General features: G+C 43.2%; 1 protein-coding gene across 2 annotated transcripts; it reads left to right on the top strand.

Moving 5' to 3' along the window:
• Nucleotides 1-590: 590 nt before the first annotated feature.
• Nucleotides 591-5,790, top strand: LOC130556195 (zinc finger MYM-type protein 1-like). Of its 2 annotated transcripts, none has more exons than XM_057336983.1 (3): nucleotides 591-1,898; nucleotides 2,220-2,273; nucleotides 2,473-5,790. In XM_057336983.1, exons 1-3 carry the CDS (start codon nucleotides 1,817-1,819, stop codon nucleotides 4,956-4,958), a joined length of 2,622 nt encoding a protein of 873 aa, XP_057192966.1. In that variant the 5' UTR covers nucleotides 591-1,816; the 3' UTR covers nucleotides 4,959-5,790. The 2 variants fall into 2 exon arrangements, with proteins under 2 accessions (XP_057192966.1, XP_057192965.1); XM_057336982.1 differs by having other exon boundaries at nucleotides 593-1,898; nucleotides 2,470-5,787.
• The last annotated feature ends 12,750 nt before the right edge of the window (nucleotides 5,791-18,540 follow it).

The following is an 18,540-nucleotide window of genomic DNA, read 5'->3' as shown; positions in this document are numbered from 1 at the left end:
TAGCTAACAGCAAGGCAGTTCCCTGTTTGTCGAAAAACGACGCCAAAGGGGTTCCCTTCGCGTTTAAAAGTGACGCCGAGGTGTGCCAGAAATAAGGCCCAATCCCAATTCTACCCCTACCCCTCCGTTTGGCGCGTTCACGTGAAGGGGTAGGGGTGTCTCAATTCTCTTTTGGTTGGAGGGGTAGGGGTAAGGGCCAGATAGCCCTTCAAACAAAGATTTTTCGGGACCTCACTTCAAACGAAGGGCTAAGAAAAATTTCCAAGATGGCTGCTCACTCGAGCAAGCAGACCCATAAATGTAAGTAATTTTTGCCATTAATAAGGATTTTTATGACAATTTTTCCTTTTATGTATGTTACATTCAATCTTGTGTTTGTGTTTACGGTGATGTTCTTTTAACGTTTGCAAAAAATCGCTAAAGTTTGCTAGCGGACTGCACTGATTGCACGATATTCGAAAATATATTTTTATGTCATATACCCGGTGCACGGCGCATGTCCTCTGACGTAATGAGCTAGCAACGACGTATTTGATGACGCCACGAGCCGACTCTAATTAATTTATTAATAAAATAATTAAAATAATTTATTTATTCGTTAACAGACTTTAAAGACATTGTCTTGTGCTATACTTTCATGTGTTGTTAAAAACGCAAGCTAAAGGGATGCTTGCGTCCAGCGGCAACGTTTCTGTATGCATTGCTTAACAAGAAACGGGCATTACTATTATGCAGACGGTTACAAGTGGAGATACAGGCTGTCTATCAGAAAGCAAGAGCTCGCTCTTCAGTGTTGTTATAATCAGTGGCGTAACTTTGTTTTGAAAAGTGGTGGGGACAAAGACGACACAAACAATACATTAATAAATTGTTTCTGTAAGAACTCGTTGGGAATATTCATGGACGTCACAAGCGCGAAAAATGTAGGTGACTCCTCCAGAAAACTGTATAAAAACTGCTCCGCTGTATCGACGGATTCAGTGGTCTAGTGGTGTGACGTAAGTGCGGAAGACGCATGACAATTAATTTTGACACTGCCGTGAAGCAGGTTCGAATCCGCTCAACTCACTATTCTAAATTTTCACATATCAGATCTGCTTCCATTTGTTTTTAAACTATATCATGTTTTCATCAATAGATCATTTAAAGCATGTTGTGCTTTATTATATGTAAGGATTGCTGTTGCCGTACGTAAATAAACGTATTAATTCGTGATGAAACAAAAACTACTGAAACGAATGTGTGTTTTCCCCATGTTAAAAATTTGGTGTTTGACACAGATTACCTGTCCGTGGGTCAAGGATTGAGAGTTTGGGAACCCCCTACTAATCAGGACAAACATTCAAGTATCTTGATAGAAAACTCCAATAAATGGAAAAAGTCACAACTTTGTAGTTTCATGAGTTCAAAACAAAATTTAGAAAGTTTGTTGTATATTTGTAGCCTATCACGCAATGCCCGTAGTAATTAGTATCAAAATGTAATTAATCTTGCAATAGACGATAGCAACCGCATGTCGAGAACAATAAGGACGAATATATAGCATCAAAGTGCAATTAAGCGAAAATGTTCGGTACATGTATGACTTGAACAGCCATTTTCAAATATTTTCATCATTTTATTAAAAATAAATACCTTTACAATCTGATATGTGATACGCAGTGCCGGCCCCACCTAATAAGCGATATAGGCAGTTGCATGGGGCCTCCGTGGCCACTAGGGGGCCCCCTGCCGTGCGTAAAAATTTAATTTACTTGCTCGTTGTGTCAGTGTCAATCATCATGTGCGTTAGCTTTAAACTGTGCGAAGCTTAAAAATGAAAAGGCGGCACTATCAGTCTGGCGCAGAGAAGAGGAAGAAGAGGAAAGAAGATGAGAAAAGAAAATATCAAGAAAAGGGTAAGTGTTCAATTAAAAAATTGAATCAATTTTAACAAGATAGGCTACTGTATATAAAACATTATAATAAGCTGTGTGTACTTGTAAATGTGGTTCTGTACAAGGACTATTCGCTCAGTAAACATACTAAATGGTGTTTTATTTTTAAATAAAATATGCCTAATGTGTTCTGTGAGGGTTAGTGTGGAAGGGGACAGAATAGTTTGTACAATAAAATTCAATGCGTCTATGGGGAGTCCTCAGAAACCACGTGTGTGCGTCGTGTGTCTGTCTCCGTGTGCGTGCGTGTGTGTGTGCGTGTGTGTGTGTTTTGCACCTTAGGGAGACTTTTGAAATATTTTCCAAAGAATGTACTTACAGCTGGTGAAAATGCAGGTCAGTTAAATAACTTTCTTATAGATCTCACTTAACTGAAATACAACTAAAATAGCCTTTTTATAATAATAATACTACATGTACAAAGGTTTATTAGTAAAATAAATTGTCAAAAATATTAAAATTAACACAAAAATACTAAATTATCATAATGAGCTATCAAATTTACTTCTGTTTTTCCATCTATTTTGTGCAGCAGCTACCTCCTCCTCACATGACAGTCTTGGCCCTGTCTCAGCCTACATTGGTCTTTTTTCCAGCTTATCTGTTGCCTCCACCACATCCTCCAGTGCAGCTGACATTACCTCTTCCTCCAGTGCTGTTGCCTCCACCACATCCTCCAGAGCAGCTGACATTACCTTAACCTCCAGTGCTGTTGCCTCCACTACATCCTCCAGTGCAGCTGACATTACCTTAACCTACAGTGCTGTTGCCTCCACCACATCCTCCAGTGCAATCACAGAAGGAGCTTTCTGCTCTGCAAATGTCTCAGCTGTTTCAAGAGATCCAGCTGACTGGCCTGAGGTCTTGTCAGGTAAAGAGAGGGCTGGTTTAGTTATTAGAGGACCAAGCGATTTAAATCCTAACTTTAAATTTCCAAAAAGACAAGACGGAAGAAGCTTTCATTTCCATTACAAGTTTCGGCTCCTCACTAATGGGGAAAAAATCCAACGTACATGGCTTGTTTACTCCATGAAAAGTGATGCTGTTTTTTGCTGGTGTTGCAAATTGTTTTCAAAGGGCTCTTCAAAGCTAATCACAGAGGGACAGCGTGATTGGACTAATATTGGAGCAATCCTTAAACAACATGAAAACAGCCCTGCACACATAAAAAGTGTGGTGTCATGGAAAGAGCTTGAACTAGGTTTAAAAAAGGGACAAACAATTGACCACACACAACTAACCCTCACAGAGGCTGAGAAGAGACGTTGGCGTGAGGTTCTCATTCGACTGATTGCAATCATTAAGTCTCTTGCAGAGCGAAACCTCGCTTTTCGGGGCTCTGAAGACAAATTAATGGTACCCAACAATGGCAATTTTTTAAAAGAGGTTGAGCTCATGGCTAAGTTTGACCCTGTGTTAAGAGAGCATATCAGACTAGCTGACAAGCAAGGAAACCACACAACCTATCTTGGCAAAACAATACAAAATGAACTAATCTCCTGCATCGGTGATCAACTGGTCAAAACAATGGTGGCTGGCATTCAAGAGTCAAAGTATTTTTCTATCATCTTAGACTGCACACCAGATGTCAGCCACACAGAGCAAATGTCTGTGGTGGCCAGAACTGTCAGTCTAGAAAAAGGGCCAGAGATAAAGGAGTACTTTCTTGGGTTCTTAGATGCTCCTGACTCCACCGGCGCTGGATTGTCTTCTCTTATCTTAAAAAGACTGGAGGAGCTTGGCATACCATTTAGTAATTGCAGAGGCCAGTCTTATGACAATGGAGCCAACATGAGGGGCAAAAATAAAGGAGTGCAAGCTAGACTCCTTGAGAAAAATCCACGTGCACTTTATGTTCCTTGTGGAAGCCACACTCTTAATTTAGTTGTTGCAGATGCAGCTAAAGAGTCAATAGTTGCAATTAACTTCTTTGGAGTTGTACAGAAGCTGTTCACTCTCTTTGCAGCTGCACCGCAACGATGGGCCATTCTCAAAGATCATGCTGACATCACTTTAAAAAGCTGGAGTGACACCAGATGGGAAAGTCGGGTGAAAAGTATTGAGCCGTTGCAGCACCAGCCAGAGAAGGTGAGGGAGGCTCTTTTACAGGTCAGGGAGAACACTAAAGATCCTACAGTTAGGATTGAAGCCCAGTCACTCGCGGAAGAAATTGGTTCCTTCAGATTTCAAATCTGTCTTGTTGTCTGGTACAATATTCTGAGAAAAATTAATGTCACAAGCAAACTGCTTCAATCTGCTACCATGCAGCTGGATGTTGCTGTAGATCTCATCCATCAGACAAAAGCTTCTCTCGTGAGCTACAGAGCTACTGGCTTTAATGATGCAGTCAAGAAAGCAACTGAAAGGTGTGAGGAAATGAATGTTCAAGCATTGCTTAAGGAGAAGAGGCTAAGAACCATGAAGAGACACTTTAGTTATGAAGCAGCTGATGAGCCAGAGTCCAGTGCCCTAAAAAAAATGGAAGTTTCATTCTTCAATGTTGTGGTGGATTGTGCTATCCAAACACTGGAAGACCGTTTCAGCTCCATGGGTAAGGTGAGGGACAACTTTGGAGTGTTAAATAACTTTCAAAATCTTGATACCCAGACAATAAGGTATCAATGTGAGCAGCTTGGAAGAACACTGAGCACTGGAAATGAGTCTGATCTTGATTGGAAAGACCTTGTCATGGAATTAGAAAGCCTCCCAACTCTCCCTAAAGACAAAATGACAGCACTGGAACTACTTGCATTCCTGCATGATAAAGATATATGTGAGTTGTACCCAAATCTTTGGGTAGCTCTACGCATTTCATGTACTCTCCCAGTTACAGTGGCATCAGCGGAGCGAAGCTTCTCAAAACTTAAGCTAATAAAAACCTACCTCAGATCCTCAATGGCACAAGAACGTTTAAATGCACTTGCCATTATTAGCATCAATCATGAGGTTGGCAGCCAGCTATCCTATGATGATGTAATAAATGACTTTGCAAGCAAAAAAACAAGACGGGCAAGGATTTAGGGCTTGGCAGCAGTAGGAGATGCCTTGATGGCAAAATTCACTTTACTCGTTTACAGGTTAATTTGCACTATTGTGAGATGTTGTTTTGTAAAGGTACTTAATATTTTTTTGTTAATCTGTAATTGGAATGCTGGTGTCCTTAGAATTTTATTTTAAAGATTCATTTATTAATTCACAAATACAGTAAAAACTTACTGTAGTGCATGTTATTACTTTTGATGTTCTGCTTGTAAGCTCTTTCTTTTGAATAAACTGATTGCACACTTTAAGCTTTCTAAATTATGTTGTATGTATTTGCAGATCAGAATTTACATTTATGCATTTGGTAGATGCTTTTATCCAAAGCTACTTACATTAATTGAATTGTACTATCCATTCTGTGTATGTGCAATCCCTGGGATCGAACCCATGATCTCAGCATTGCTAGAACCATGCTCTAACCACTGAGCTACAGGAAAGCTGTAAAGGGATTATATTGTGTTGTTAATTTGACATTGTCAGATTGTCAGTGTGATATCTGTGTAAGGTTAGTATGTTGTGTACATTAGATGATGGGGGGCCTCATTTTGAAATCAGTTTAGGGCCCCCAAAATGCTAGGGCCGGCCCTGTGTGATAGGGAAAACGTTCAGCAGTCCCGAATCCACGACGACACGAAGTGGCTAACACATGCTTTACGCTCTACGCCACCGGAGCAGTTAGTTTTTTTGTGCCTTTCTTACATTTTGTCTATTCCAATCCGAAATTGATGGGCGGAGTTAGTATACATAGCCTCTGCTTACAAAGCAGGCTACTTGCATGGTAAATAGACACTCCGTATTTTTATTTCTTACAATAAGTGGTGGGGACAAATGACCCACCCATCCACCCGCAAATTACGCCTATGGTTATAATGATGCGATCGTTTTGTTAGACATAAAGCTCTACTGGGGAACAGTCCCCTGTATACTTTTTCTGTAATTTTTTTCTTTAAAGCCTGCTTTTAATATTTTTCTATATATTTTTTTCTATATATGCGACTAAATTAATAATATTCATTTATTAACTTCCGCTGAATTTATGTAGGCTATATCAGTGTATTTCCAGTTCTTTTTGTCAAAACGTCATACAACATTTGCTCTCCTCCAAGTTGATATTAAAAAAATTAGCCTTTCAGTTTCAGTGTCTTTCATGTCTTTTAGATTAGTTCAATTTATTAGCTTTGAAAAAGCTATGCAAAATATGCAATGCTGTCCTCGAAATGGACATTTAGAATTGTTCAATTTGAGACTGTCAGATTATCCTACCAGCATAAAAGAAAATGTATGATTAATTTACAGTGCAATACCCTATTTTACAACCAGTACTAAATAAATATGTAGGCCTAGAATGATTTAACAACGAAAATACACAATCAGATTCCCGTAGCAGTATAAAATAAACAAGTAGGATGATTTTATAGCGCAAGAAAATGAGCACATTGATGTGCGCATGCCTGGTAGGATAATCTGACGGGTAGGATGACATTTCGGGACACCAGCCCATTCTAAACCCCGAAACCCTGGCCCCCCCACTAAACATAGCAGCCTCCTCATTTTGTGCACCCTGGCGCCGACTCTGATGACGTATGCCAGTGTAGTAGTGGTGTCCCATTTCTTAGTGGAAAATTTGTAGCCCTTCCCCTTGCCACTTTGTTTCAAGGGGCAAGGGGAAGGCGCGAGGGGTAGGCGAAGGGGTAGAAAATAGAATTGGGATTGGGCCTTAGTCATTATTACTTACAAAAGCTCTCCTCCCCTCTAACACAGTCAAAGGATTCTGTATCCAAGAGCGTCTTTTCTGTTTAAAGGATTCTTGCACTGCTTTTCACTTCATTTGCAGCATGCTGTGGGGTCATGTGGAATATTTTAGGAGATAATGAGTTAGAGCGAACCAGCCGAGTCATTAATCATGCATTTATAATCTGTCTGTCTGACCGAGTTTGAGGAGACGTGATGCTTTAAGGCGCCTTGTGAGTTTGGAACAATCAATAGACCTGTGTAAATTTTGCAACCAAAGGTCTTTTTAATGACAACTCCATCAATGAAATAAACAAATGTGTAACTTGGTATTGTTATGATACAGTATATTGCAAACAATGGTTATAAAAGGGTCAGTTCAAATGTAAGCTAATCGTTGAAGACCAATTTACATCGTTCACTACTGTCTTTTTATTAATTAATTAATTTTAATTTCATTCATTTAATGTAAAGAAATGATTGATTGATTTATTTATTAGGTCGTGTTTGTTAGGAAATGGAAAACTGAACTGTGAGACAAGCACATCCCACTAGCGGATAGTGTTAGTCTATCACACCAGCTTTTCTCATAAGAAAACTGCGCTCATCTGTTACACCCACACACTGCTAGTGGTGAGTTTAACACTATGCGACAAAGCCGACACTATTACAAGAGAACAAACAATGACTAGACTGTTTTGTTTTTTCTTGGCAGTCGTTTTGTAATAAACAACCAGTGGGGTTCGATTTATGTTCAACAAGGTGTTACGTATTATAAAGCAGTGCACGAAGTGGCCTTGCATGCTACATAAGGATGTTTTAAATAATAACACATTTTTCTGTTATGGAATTTGAACACAATATAAGCCATTTTGTGTTAAATAAATAAAAGGGAGTCAAAAGTAACACAAAATGTGTTGTCCTTAACTAGACATAGAGATGTGTTCAATTAAGGACAGATTGTGTTGTTTTTAACTAAACAGTTTTTACAAACTAACTGTACTGAAATGTACATTAAAATCACGATTGACTCTTGGGTATATACAATGTCTCTGGGTGTCTTTTGTTATATTTCTTTAAGCCTAATGAATGATTAGGTTTCTCCAGGATGTTGTGGTTCTGTAGTTGTATCATCTTTTAGTTTAAAGGCGGGGTCTCCGATTTCTCTTAGCCGTTGTTGATGTTCAAATCACCAAAACAAACACACCCCTACCCCCATCTTTCCCTTTCTTCAGCGCTCGGCTAAGGTCCGTCCTGTGCACTGTACACCTTACTGCTGATTGGCTACAAGGTTGTTTTGGTACTCGGCCCGACTCAGTTGTCTAAAGCGTAATTCGGTTACCCCGCCTTTAACTGCTGTGCCCAAAGCTCGTTTGTTTACTCAAGCATGCATGGACTCATAGAACTTTAACCTTTGACCTGTGACAGATTTCACAAAAAGGCTCAATCAAGCAAATAGTGCTGCTTGGCCTTCAACCCCCAAGTAAGTGGAATTTTTGTGAAGGGCTTTGACCCACTCAACACACACATACACACTCCCAAACCCAAATCCACTCTTTATTGTTTTCCACTTACACATACAGTATGTACACCATACACAACATTTAGACAACATTAGATCATATAATAATATTAATAATTAGTTACATTTATATAGCACTTTTCTGGGCACTCAAAGCGCTTTACATGGAAGGGGGAATCTCCTCAACAACCACCAATGTGCAGCATCCACCTAGATGATGCGACGGCAGCCATACTGTGCATAGGACTATCATTATGTTACACAACATGTCATGCTTGTAGCAGCAAAATATAAAACCATTCAAACAGTTGTACAGACACAGTTAAGTGTTGGGGAGGAAAGACAGGTTTCCCATAAACAATCGCGGTCTGCCTACCTATATTCTGCATTCCTCAAAGTCACACCTTTAACTCACTGCCATTGTTTTGGTTTACAGTCAATGTCTGAGACATCTGAGACATGTACCAGGTAAGCAGGCAACACTCCACCTCAACGGCTGTTTCGTTGAGAAATCAAAATGACGTTAAAGGAAATTTAGCATAGCTGAACCTCTGCATATACATTTGGTTGAGATAATTCAGCATAAAATGTTCAGTAAAACATGGCCCCTTTCAGACATATCAATATCCACATAAAAAGAGATTAGTCAAAGTGTAAAAGTACATTTGTGGAGACATTTTAAAGATGTTGCAAAACAACAAACCACAGAACAGAAAAAGTTTATCCAAAAATGTTTCAAACTCATACGACTTCTTTGGAGCAAAAAAGGAGTGTGCTGCCATACTGAATCCACCCAACTGACAATGCATTACATCATTCTTATGTTTAGAAGAAGGCATTTCAAGTCATTTGAGTTGGTATAACATGAGGATGAGTAAATGATGACAGAACGATTCCTAATATAAAAGAACAGAACAGTGACAACAAAGCTTGATTTTAATATTATAACATTAAGTCTCATGGTATGAACTGAGTGTTTAGTTGCAACATGTTATCTGAGTAATCAGGTGAAACATACTTTCACAGGCAGAATAAATTAATTACACTCTTAAAAATAAAGGTGCTTAAGCGATGCCATAGAAGAACCATTTTTGGTTCCACAAAGAATCATTCAGCCAAAGGTTCTTTGAAGAACCATCTCTTTCTTACTTTTTTAGTAATCCGATTCTGAAGAACCTTTTTTCATGGAACCAAAAGGTTCTTCTATGGCATCAAAGAACCTTTTGAAGCACATATTGTTTTAAAGAGTAATACCCTCTTAAAAATAAAGGTGCTTAAAAGGTTCTTCACAGCAATGCCATAGAAGAACTATGTTTGGTTCTACAAAGAACCATTCAGTCAAAGGTTCTTCGAAGAACCACCTCTTTCTTACCTTTTTATAATCTGAAGAACCTTTTTTGCCACAAAGAACCTTTTGTGAAACCGAAAGGTTCTTCGGACGTTAAAGGTAAATTTTAGATTATAAAAAGGTAAGAAAGAGATGGTTCTTAAAAGATTTTTTGACCAAATGGTTCTTTGTGGAACCAAAAATGGTTCCTCTATGGCATCACAGTGTAGAACCTTTAAGCACCTTTTTTAAGAGTGTATACAGAATTTTTTAAGCAAATAAATTCATGTAGACTTGCATTCTAATTTCAAAGACAACATAAAGCATGTATGCTATTTCATAACACCTCATCTAAACAGCTGATTATTAAAACGCGTGTAAAATATGAACATCAAATAATTAAACTATACACCAGAATAATTAGCATCTGCTCTGATGAGCAGGATCATTTTAAATGTACAAGACGTCTTTGATTTATATCTTAGTTGTGGCCTCATTTCTTATTTCTAAATTGATAATTTTGTGAACTATATGCACTTTCTGTCACGACTCAGGTCGGGTCGGGGTATTGTCTGCACGGGAGCGGTCTTGTTTTTGTCGAGCATGTGGAAGCCGTCGACTGACAGCTGACCACGTGTTCGTAGTCTGCATCATTGTTCCCGCCCTCGTGTCTCCGTTAGGGTTTTCCTTGCACTGGTGTTTTTCCACTCGACTCTCACACCCCTGTTCTCACTTCCCTCATTAGCTCGCTTATCCCTGCGATTGCCCCACAACTGTTGACTATTCTATCCTCATCTTCTTTCCCTTTATAATCCCTCAACGTCTCTTGTCTTGTGTCTGACCGTTGTATGCAATTTCCTACTCAGACTGACCTAGGTGTAGCTGCGACTCGCCTATTGTTTTTTTACCTAGTGTTTCCTAGCCTTAGCCACACTCCTAGCCATAGTCCTAGTCCTAGTTCCGCTTTTGTCATTGCTATCACGACCGTGCTTCACTCTGTTCTTCCTAGCCTGTCCGGTGTTGCTCTCACCACTCTCCTGTCACGTCCCCAGGTTTGCTCTCTGTCTCCGCAGCTCCCGTTGGTGTCCCGACCGGCGGCCTTCCTCCACTTCCGGATTAGCAGCAGTCACCTCTGGGTCGCTATCACCACCCGGACTTATCATCTCTCTCTCCTCGTGAGAGTTTGTTTGAGGGAGTTCCTCGAACCCAGACGACTGACCTCTTACCCCGGCGGTGGATGCTCGACGCTCTTCTGAGTTCTCAGCCGTTCCGGTGGTGTATCTACCTGTTTCCCGCGACCGAGTTTCCTCTGGCTGTTTGGTGTTGTGACTGTTGCCTATTATTAATAAAACTTTGTTCTCCCCGGATTTGGGTCTCTCTCAACTTTGTCGGCCATGACAGAACGGTCAGACCAACATCACGACCCAGCGGGACCGGATCCCTTACGCACGGCGCTTCAACAGCAGGGCGTTCTGCTGGGACAGCAGGCCTTGCGCCTCACCGCAACTTCAGGTTTCGGAATTACTCCGAGGTACCGACGGAGCTGCGGGATCACAGTTTTCTCTTCCACGCGGAGCCTCAAGTGAACCAGAACCCCATGCCAACAGCCCCCCACTTTACGACGGGGATCCCAACTCCTGTCGGGCGTTTCTGTCGCAGTGCTCTCTGGTGTTCGCCCTCCAGCCCCGCCGATATTCAACAGAGGATTGCTTTCATACTAACTTTATTGACGGGGAAGGCACGCCAGTGGGGGGGTCGCGGTGTGGGAAGCCCAGGACCCTTGTTGCCGTTCCTTTCGAGAGTTCCGTGAGGAGATGACTAGCCTGTTCGATAGGTCGGCTCGCGGTGATGAGGCGGCGGCTCAGCTCTCACGTGTCATCCAGGGAAGAGGCACGATCACGGACTATGCTATTCGCTTCCAAGACATTAGCCATGGCGTGTGACTGTAATGCAGGGGCGCTACGCGCACGTTTTCTCGACGGCCTTAACCCCAGCATCGCTGATGAGATCGAAGCACTGGATCCCCCTCAAGATTTGGAGGAGATGATCAACCTCTGCCTCCGAGTTGAGAGCCGGATTAGTGCCCGTCGCCGCTCCTCTCCACACTCCTGGCGACGCGGTGAGTCCAGCCGGGATGCCAACCGGGAGGTTTCACCTCACCTCCGGCCTCACAACCCACTCTGGATTGGCCCTGGTCGACTCCGGGGCGGAAGGCAACTTCTTGGACGGGACTACAGCTCGGAAGTGGGGCATTCCTATTCTCCCATAGATCCGCCGATCTCAGCCGTGATGCTGGCGGGACTGCCTCTATGCACCGTCACCCACGTCACCTCTCACGTAAGCCTTTTTCTGTCGGGTAATCACTGTGAGACGATTAGGCTGTACATCCTCGATTCCCCCACTAACCCTCTTGTATTAGGGCATCCGTGGTTGTCACAGCATAATCCTCTCATTGATTGGGTGAATACTTCTGTTTTAGCGTGGAGCCCTGTTTGTCATGTTTCTTGTCTTGGTCCTGCTCCCTCTCCTGTTTCTGTGTCTCCTGTGTTGCAGGTTAGTGACGCTGACTTGACCGGAGTCCCGGAGGAGTACCACGATCTGCAGTCCGTGTTTAGCAAGTCCCGGGCCACATCCCTTCCTCCGCATCGGCCCTACGACTGCGCCATTGACCTGCTCCCGGGCACTTCTCCGCCCAAGGGTCGGTTATTTTCCCTTTCGGGTCCTGAAAGAGAGGCCATGGACAAGTATATTCGTGAATCCATTAACGCCGGGCTCATCCGGCTTTCCTCCTCGCCAGCCGGTGCGGGTTTCTTCTTCGTGCAGAAGAAGGACGGCTCCCTTCGCCCCTGTATTGACTATCGAGGTTTGAACGAGATTACTGTTAAAAATAAGTACCCCTTGCCTTTAATGTCGTCTGCCTTCGAACTGTTACAGGGCGCTCGGGTCTTCACTAAGTTAGACCTCCGCAACGCCTATCACCTGGTCCACATTCGCGAGGGGGGACGAGTGGAAGATGGCATTTAATACACCATCAGGACATTATAAGTATTTGGTTCTTCCGTTCGGGCTGACCAATACTCCTGCCATCTTCCAGAGCCTCATCAATGACGTGTTGGGTGACATGATTAATCGGTTTGTCTTTGTGTACCTGGATGATATCCTTATTTTTTCCCCTTCTCTCCAGGAACACACCCAACATGTCAGAGGGGTTCTCCGGCGCATTCTCTAGAATCAGTTATTCGTCAAGGCGGAGAAGTGCGAATTCCACTCCGATACCGTTTCGTTCCTTGGTCACGTGATTTCTCCCCGAGGCGTGGGACGGGACGATGCCAAGGTTAAGGCTGTCGCCACATGGCCCATTCCCGACTCTCGTAAAGCACTGCAGCGGTTCCTGGGGTTCGCCAACTTTTACAGGCGATTCATCCGGGGCTTTGGCCAGGTGGCCGCACCGCTCACGACGTTGACCTCCACCAAGGTCCCGTTCTCCTGGAATCCCCTTGCTCAGGTAGCCTTTGAGAAACTCAAGTCCTGGTTTGTCTCTGCACCTGTGCTCTGTTTTCCAGATCCTGAAAGTCAGTTTATTGTCGAGGTTGATGCTTCCGATGTCGGGGTAGGCGCAGTCTTGTCCCAGAGTGCCAGTCATGATGAGAAGGTGCACCCGTGCGCCTTCTTTTCACATCGCCTGAGCCCTGCTGAACGGAATTACGATATCGGCAATAGAGAGCTGCTGGCGGTTCGTCTAGCTTTGGGTGAGTGGCGGCACTGGTTGGAAGGATCGGTGCAGCCGTTCTTGGTCTTGACGGACCATAAGAACTTAGAATATGTCCGTTCAGCCAAGAGATTGAACTCTCGTCAGGCCCGCTTGGGCCCTGTTTTTCGGCAGGTTTAACTTCACCCTGTCGTACCGGCCAGGTTCCAAGAATGTTAAGCCTGATGCCCTCTCCCGCCTGTTCGAGAGCCTGGGCAGAGAGGAACCGGTCGACTCTATCCTTCCTAGGGATAGAGTGGTTGGGGCTCTTGCCTGGGAGATCGAACAGCGGGTGGTGGAGGCCGGTCACAGGGTGCAAGTGCCGAAAGGGTGCCCGGCGGGTCGGCTGTTCGTTCTTCCTCGGCTGCGCTCGGAGGTCCTCCAGTGGTGTCATTCCTCCAGGCTGGTCGGCCATCCAGGAGTCAAGGGAACCCTGGCGAGCGTACATCAACAGTTTTGGTGGCCATCGGCCTCCGACGATGTCAGACAGTTCGTGTTGGCTTGCCCGGTCTGCGCTCAGAGCAAGACCTCTCGCCGTCCACCTGCAGGTCTGCTCCGGCCCCTTCCCATTCCCTCCCGACCCTGGTCACACATTGCTCTGGACTTTGTCACTGGCCTTCCTATGTCAAGAGGCAATACCGTTATCCTCACGGTGGTGGACCGGTTCTCCAAGACGGCCCATTTTATTTCTCTTCCCAAGCTTCCCTCCGCCCAGGAGATGTCCCAACTGATGCTGGACCACGTCTTCCGACTCCACGGTCTTCCGGTCGACGTTGTGTCCGATAGGGGTCCTCAGTTCACCTCCCGTTTCTGGAAAGAGTTCTGTAGGCAGATCGGGGCCTCTACGAGTCTGTCCTCTGGCTTCCATCCTCAGACCAATGGACAGTGCGAGCGAGCCAATCAGGAACTTGGACGGAGACTCCGCTGTCTGACATCCAACAATCCCAGCTCCTGGAGCCAACAGCTCTCATGGGTGGAATACGCTCACAACTCCCTTCCTGTCTCGGGCACAGGTATGTCTCCATTTGAATGCTCTCTTGGGTATGAACCTCCTCTATTTTCCCTTCAGGAACTTGATGCTGCGGTCCCCTCAGCTCTGGCCTTTGTCTGACGGTGCCACCGGACTTCGACGAGGGCCAGAGAGGTTTTGGCCCGAACCTCCCTGAGGACCAAAGCAGCGGCCGACCATCACCGGACCTCTCCCCCACCTATGTGTGCGGTCAACGGGTATGGCTTTCCACCAAGGACCTGCCTCTCCGGGTGCCTTCACGCAAGCTGACCCCCAGGTTCATTGGGGCATTCCGTATCGCCAAGGTGGTTAATCCGGTTGCCGTGCAGCTCAAGCTTTCTCCTACTCTTGGTCGAGTTCACCCTGTATTTCATGTGTCCAGGGTAAAACCCGTAGTCATATCTCATCTCAACCCTGCCAGTTCTCGGGTCGACTGACGGCTGACCACGTGCTCGGAGTCTGCGTCATTGTTCCTGCCCTCGTGTCTCCGTTAGGGTTTTCCTTGCACTGGTATTTTTCCACTCGACTCTCACACCCCTGTTCTCACTTCTCTCATTAGCTTGCTTATCCCTGCGATTGCCCCACACCTGTTGACTATTCTATCCTCATCTTCTTTCCCTTTATAATCCCTCGATGTCTCTTGTCTTGTGTCTGACCGTTGTATGTAATTTCCTACTCAGACTGACCTAGGTGTAGCTGCGGCTCACCTATTGTTTTTTTACCTAGTGTTTCCTAGCCTTAGCCACAGTCCTAGCCATAGTCCTAGTCCTAGTTCCGCTTTCGTCATTGCTATCACGACCGTGCTTCACTCTGTTCTTCCTAGCCTGTCCAGTGTTGCTCTCACCACTCTCCTGTCACGTCCCCAGGTTTGCGCTCTGTCTCCGCAGCTACCATTGGCGTCCCGACCGGTGGCCTTCCTCCACTTCCGGATTAGCAGCAGTCACCTCTGGGTCGCTATCACCACCCGGACTTATCACCTCTCTTTCCTCGTGAGAGTTTGTTTGAGGGAGTTCCTCGAACCCAGACGACAGACCTCTTACCCCGGCGGTGGATGCTCGACGCTCTTTGGAGTTCTCAGCCGTTCCGGTGGTGTATCTACCTGTTTCCCGCGACCGAGTTTCCTCTGGCTGTTTGGTGTTGTGACTGTTGCCTATTATTAATAAAACTTTGTTCTCCCCGCATTTGGGTCTCTCTCAGCTTTGTCGGCCATGACACTTTCACTGTGTATATGTAACTTTTGTAATGGTTGATTCACATGATATAAGTATATAACATTCATAATAATAAAAATATATTTTTAGGAATATATGCATAAGTATGTATATATAAAATTGAGTATGCTGTGTGAAATCAGTCACAAGGTCAAGTTTATTTGTATAGCGCCTTAAAACAACACGGGTGTTGACCAAAGTGCTTCACATAGCAATAGTAACAACATACTTAAAAAGAACAAATCATGACAAATGAGTATTTAAACTAAAAACAAGTATACAACATACATTACATGATATTTCATAAAAAGAAATCTACACAAACTACAACCCCTAGTACAGTAAAAAAATACAAAATAAAAACCTACTTATAAATAAGCATGAGAAAAAAGAAAATGTCTTAATAGATGTTTTAAAAGCAGTTAATGTAGGAGAGGCTCTGATCGTTACCGGTAGCGTATTCCAGAGTTTAGGAGCATAGACTGAAAAAGACCTGTCACCCATAGATTTCAAACGAGATTTTGGGACGTTCAACAATAGCTGGTCTGATGTGACAGATCTGATTTACGCGCAGTGTAGGAAAATCCAGTGAAAATGAACCTTATTGCTGTAATGGCAAAACTTCTGCTATTGCTGACTCAGTCAAACAGGGCATGAGGAATAATAACAGAGTCAGATAGGGTGGGACAGAGAGAGAGAGGAACAATAGAGAGCAGGGTAACAAAAAGTCGCACCATTTCCATCTGAAAGGACTTTCCCAGCTTGGGCTGCTGAGAATTGAAGATGCAAATCATATTCATTTCAGTAGCTGTCTCACATTTTCAAGGAAAGTGGAGGTGGCTTCAAAACGTGAAAACTCGAGTATCAGAAACATAAATGATGGAAATGTGTCCATTGCATATCATCAATGTACATCTACCATTGAGATTCAAAGATAGCAGGGTCTTGGTTAAAGTAAACAGAGACTGTTAATCAAAAAACTGTTTGAATACGTTTACAAATTTCTGATGTTATCAAAGTGTTTCATTTGAACAAATGTGGATGTATAATAACTTCATTACTTGACTTTCTTGTGGTGTGTTATATTATATTTACCCTCATGCCACTAAAAACAAACAATCAAAGTATTGTATAATGACCTAAAAACATAAAAGAGTAGAAGAGGTTGATGCGGGATGTGACCCAGATTTCTACCCCATAGGCTACAGAACAAAAAGACAGTTGGGTGTAGCTGCTGTTTCACACTGATCTAGCATCCATTTGTGGTTTCTGTTGCTATGTTACAATTAAAATCAACGATAAGAGAGGCAAGCTGGTCCTAGCAGGAAAAGCCTGTTCTGCCTGAAGCATGTAAGATAATGTTTCATATCCAGCTCTCTGAATAATGGAATAAAGTCAAGAATAAGGAAAATATATTTCTCTCTCTCACATTCTCATAACTCCAGCTGGGCCATGTGGTTTAAGCACTGCAGTACAGTACAGTACAGCTATGACTAGCTATACTTGTTTATTCCGAGGTGAAAAAATATTGACCCAGCGTTGGGTCAAATAGAAACAAACTAGGGGTGTGACGATACACCCAGCTAACGATTCGGTACATATCTCGATGCTGGGCTCACGATACACATCACAGTATTTTAAATAAAATTTAAAAATGAAACTGAAATTAAAATAACATAAAAAATTAACAATTTCAGTAACTTTTTTGCACATACAACTTAATAAATAATTGTAACTTTTTAAGCCTTAACTGAACCTTCTGTCCTGCAGGTTTGCCCATCATTTGAGTTTAGTCTAGTTTTAGTCGACGAAATCTACATTATATTTAGTCTACTAAAATCTAACTGGTTTGGCAGAGTAGGTAGCGTCTTGACCACTCAACGAATAGGATTAAAAGAACATCATATCGTAAAATATCCCCATCTCTCTACGATGCGCATTGTAACATTTTTGCATCGTACTACAAAGTGTCGTTACACCTCTAAGACAAACCCAACTGTTGAGCTCAATTAACCTAAAAAACGCCCATATTTGACCCTGCAAAGGTTAAAACAACCCAGCATGTGTTGAAACAACCCAGCATGTTAATTTATAACGGAGTGGTTGGGATTGCCCTATTTTGATCCAATGCTGGTTTTTTTAGTGTTGTCTTTACATGACTATTGGTGAAATGTGCATTTTCACATTTTTCCTCATGGATTTTGCAGTGGGGTATGGGCTATTCCAGAAATACTCTCTCTCTTCTGAATTGGTCATGAGGATAAACCAGTTGCATTTACAGAAACAGACACTGTCACTGCACACAATGTCTGTATGTGCAGTCGAGCATGCTGGGAAAAAGTAGACCTGAGTCCCGTTCAAAGGCTGAAAAATTTAACAAATAGGTGGTTTGAATGCTTAGGTTTCACTATCTATGTTTGTTCATTCAGACTTCCAAACTAAAATACATACTATAATATTATACATCCTATACATTATAGTGCCAGAATACATTACCAATGACACTCTGTGATTGTTAAATAAATTCTGTAACTTTCCACAGATGACCACAAAACATTTCACAGAGCAGTACTGAGCTGACTGAAAACCACAAATGTTTCGACTGTCTGTTGAAAGCCATTGCAAATTTCTGCAGTTCTACGCATGTTATGATCTCTATATGATTTATAACTCATTTTTACAACACCATTTGAAAACATAAAGAGCGCATGTGTTTCTATGGCAGATTTAATAATGCATTGAGAATGTAAACGTTAAAGGACGATTACGATTTTTTGAAACTTGAATCTCAGTGACCGGATGGGCAATGTGGGGGATGTGGCTGTCATTCTGTACGTCTCTCTCCCATGAGAGAGGGAGGACATTGATTTGCAGCCATTTACTGAAGGTTTCTTCTTTATACTCTCACAAGGAACCTGGACATACCCAACCCTGCCCCCGACACACAGACAGCCATTATGAGTCTCTGTCCTCCATCCCCCTCCAGGGAAAAGTAAACAGCTTTTCCCCTCCT

This window comes from Triplophysa rosa, linkage group LG6 (assembly GCF_024868665.1).
Source record: "Triplophysa rosa linkage group LG6, Trosa_1v2, whole genome shotgun sequence".
Lineage (NCBI taxonomy): Eukaryota > Metazoa > Chordata > Actinopteri > Cypriniformes > Nemacheilidae > Triplophysa > Triplophysa rosa.
Note: the sequence above shows the minus strand (reverse complement) of the source record. Positions and strands in the feature narration are given on the sequence as shown.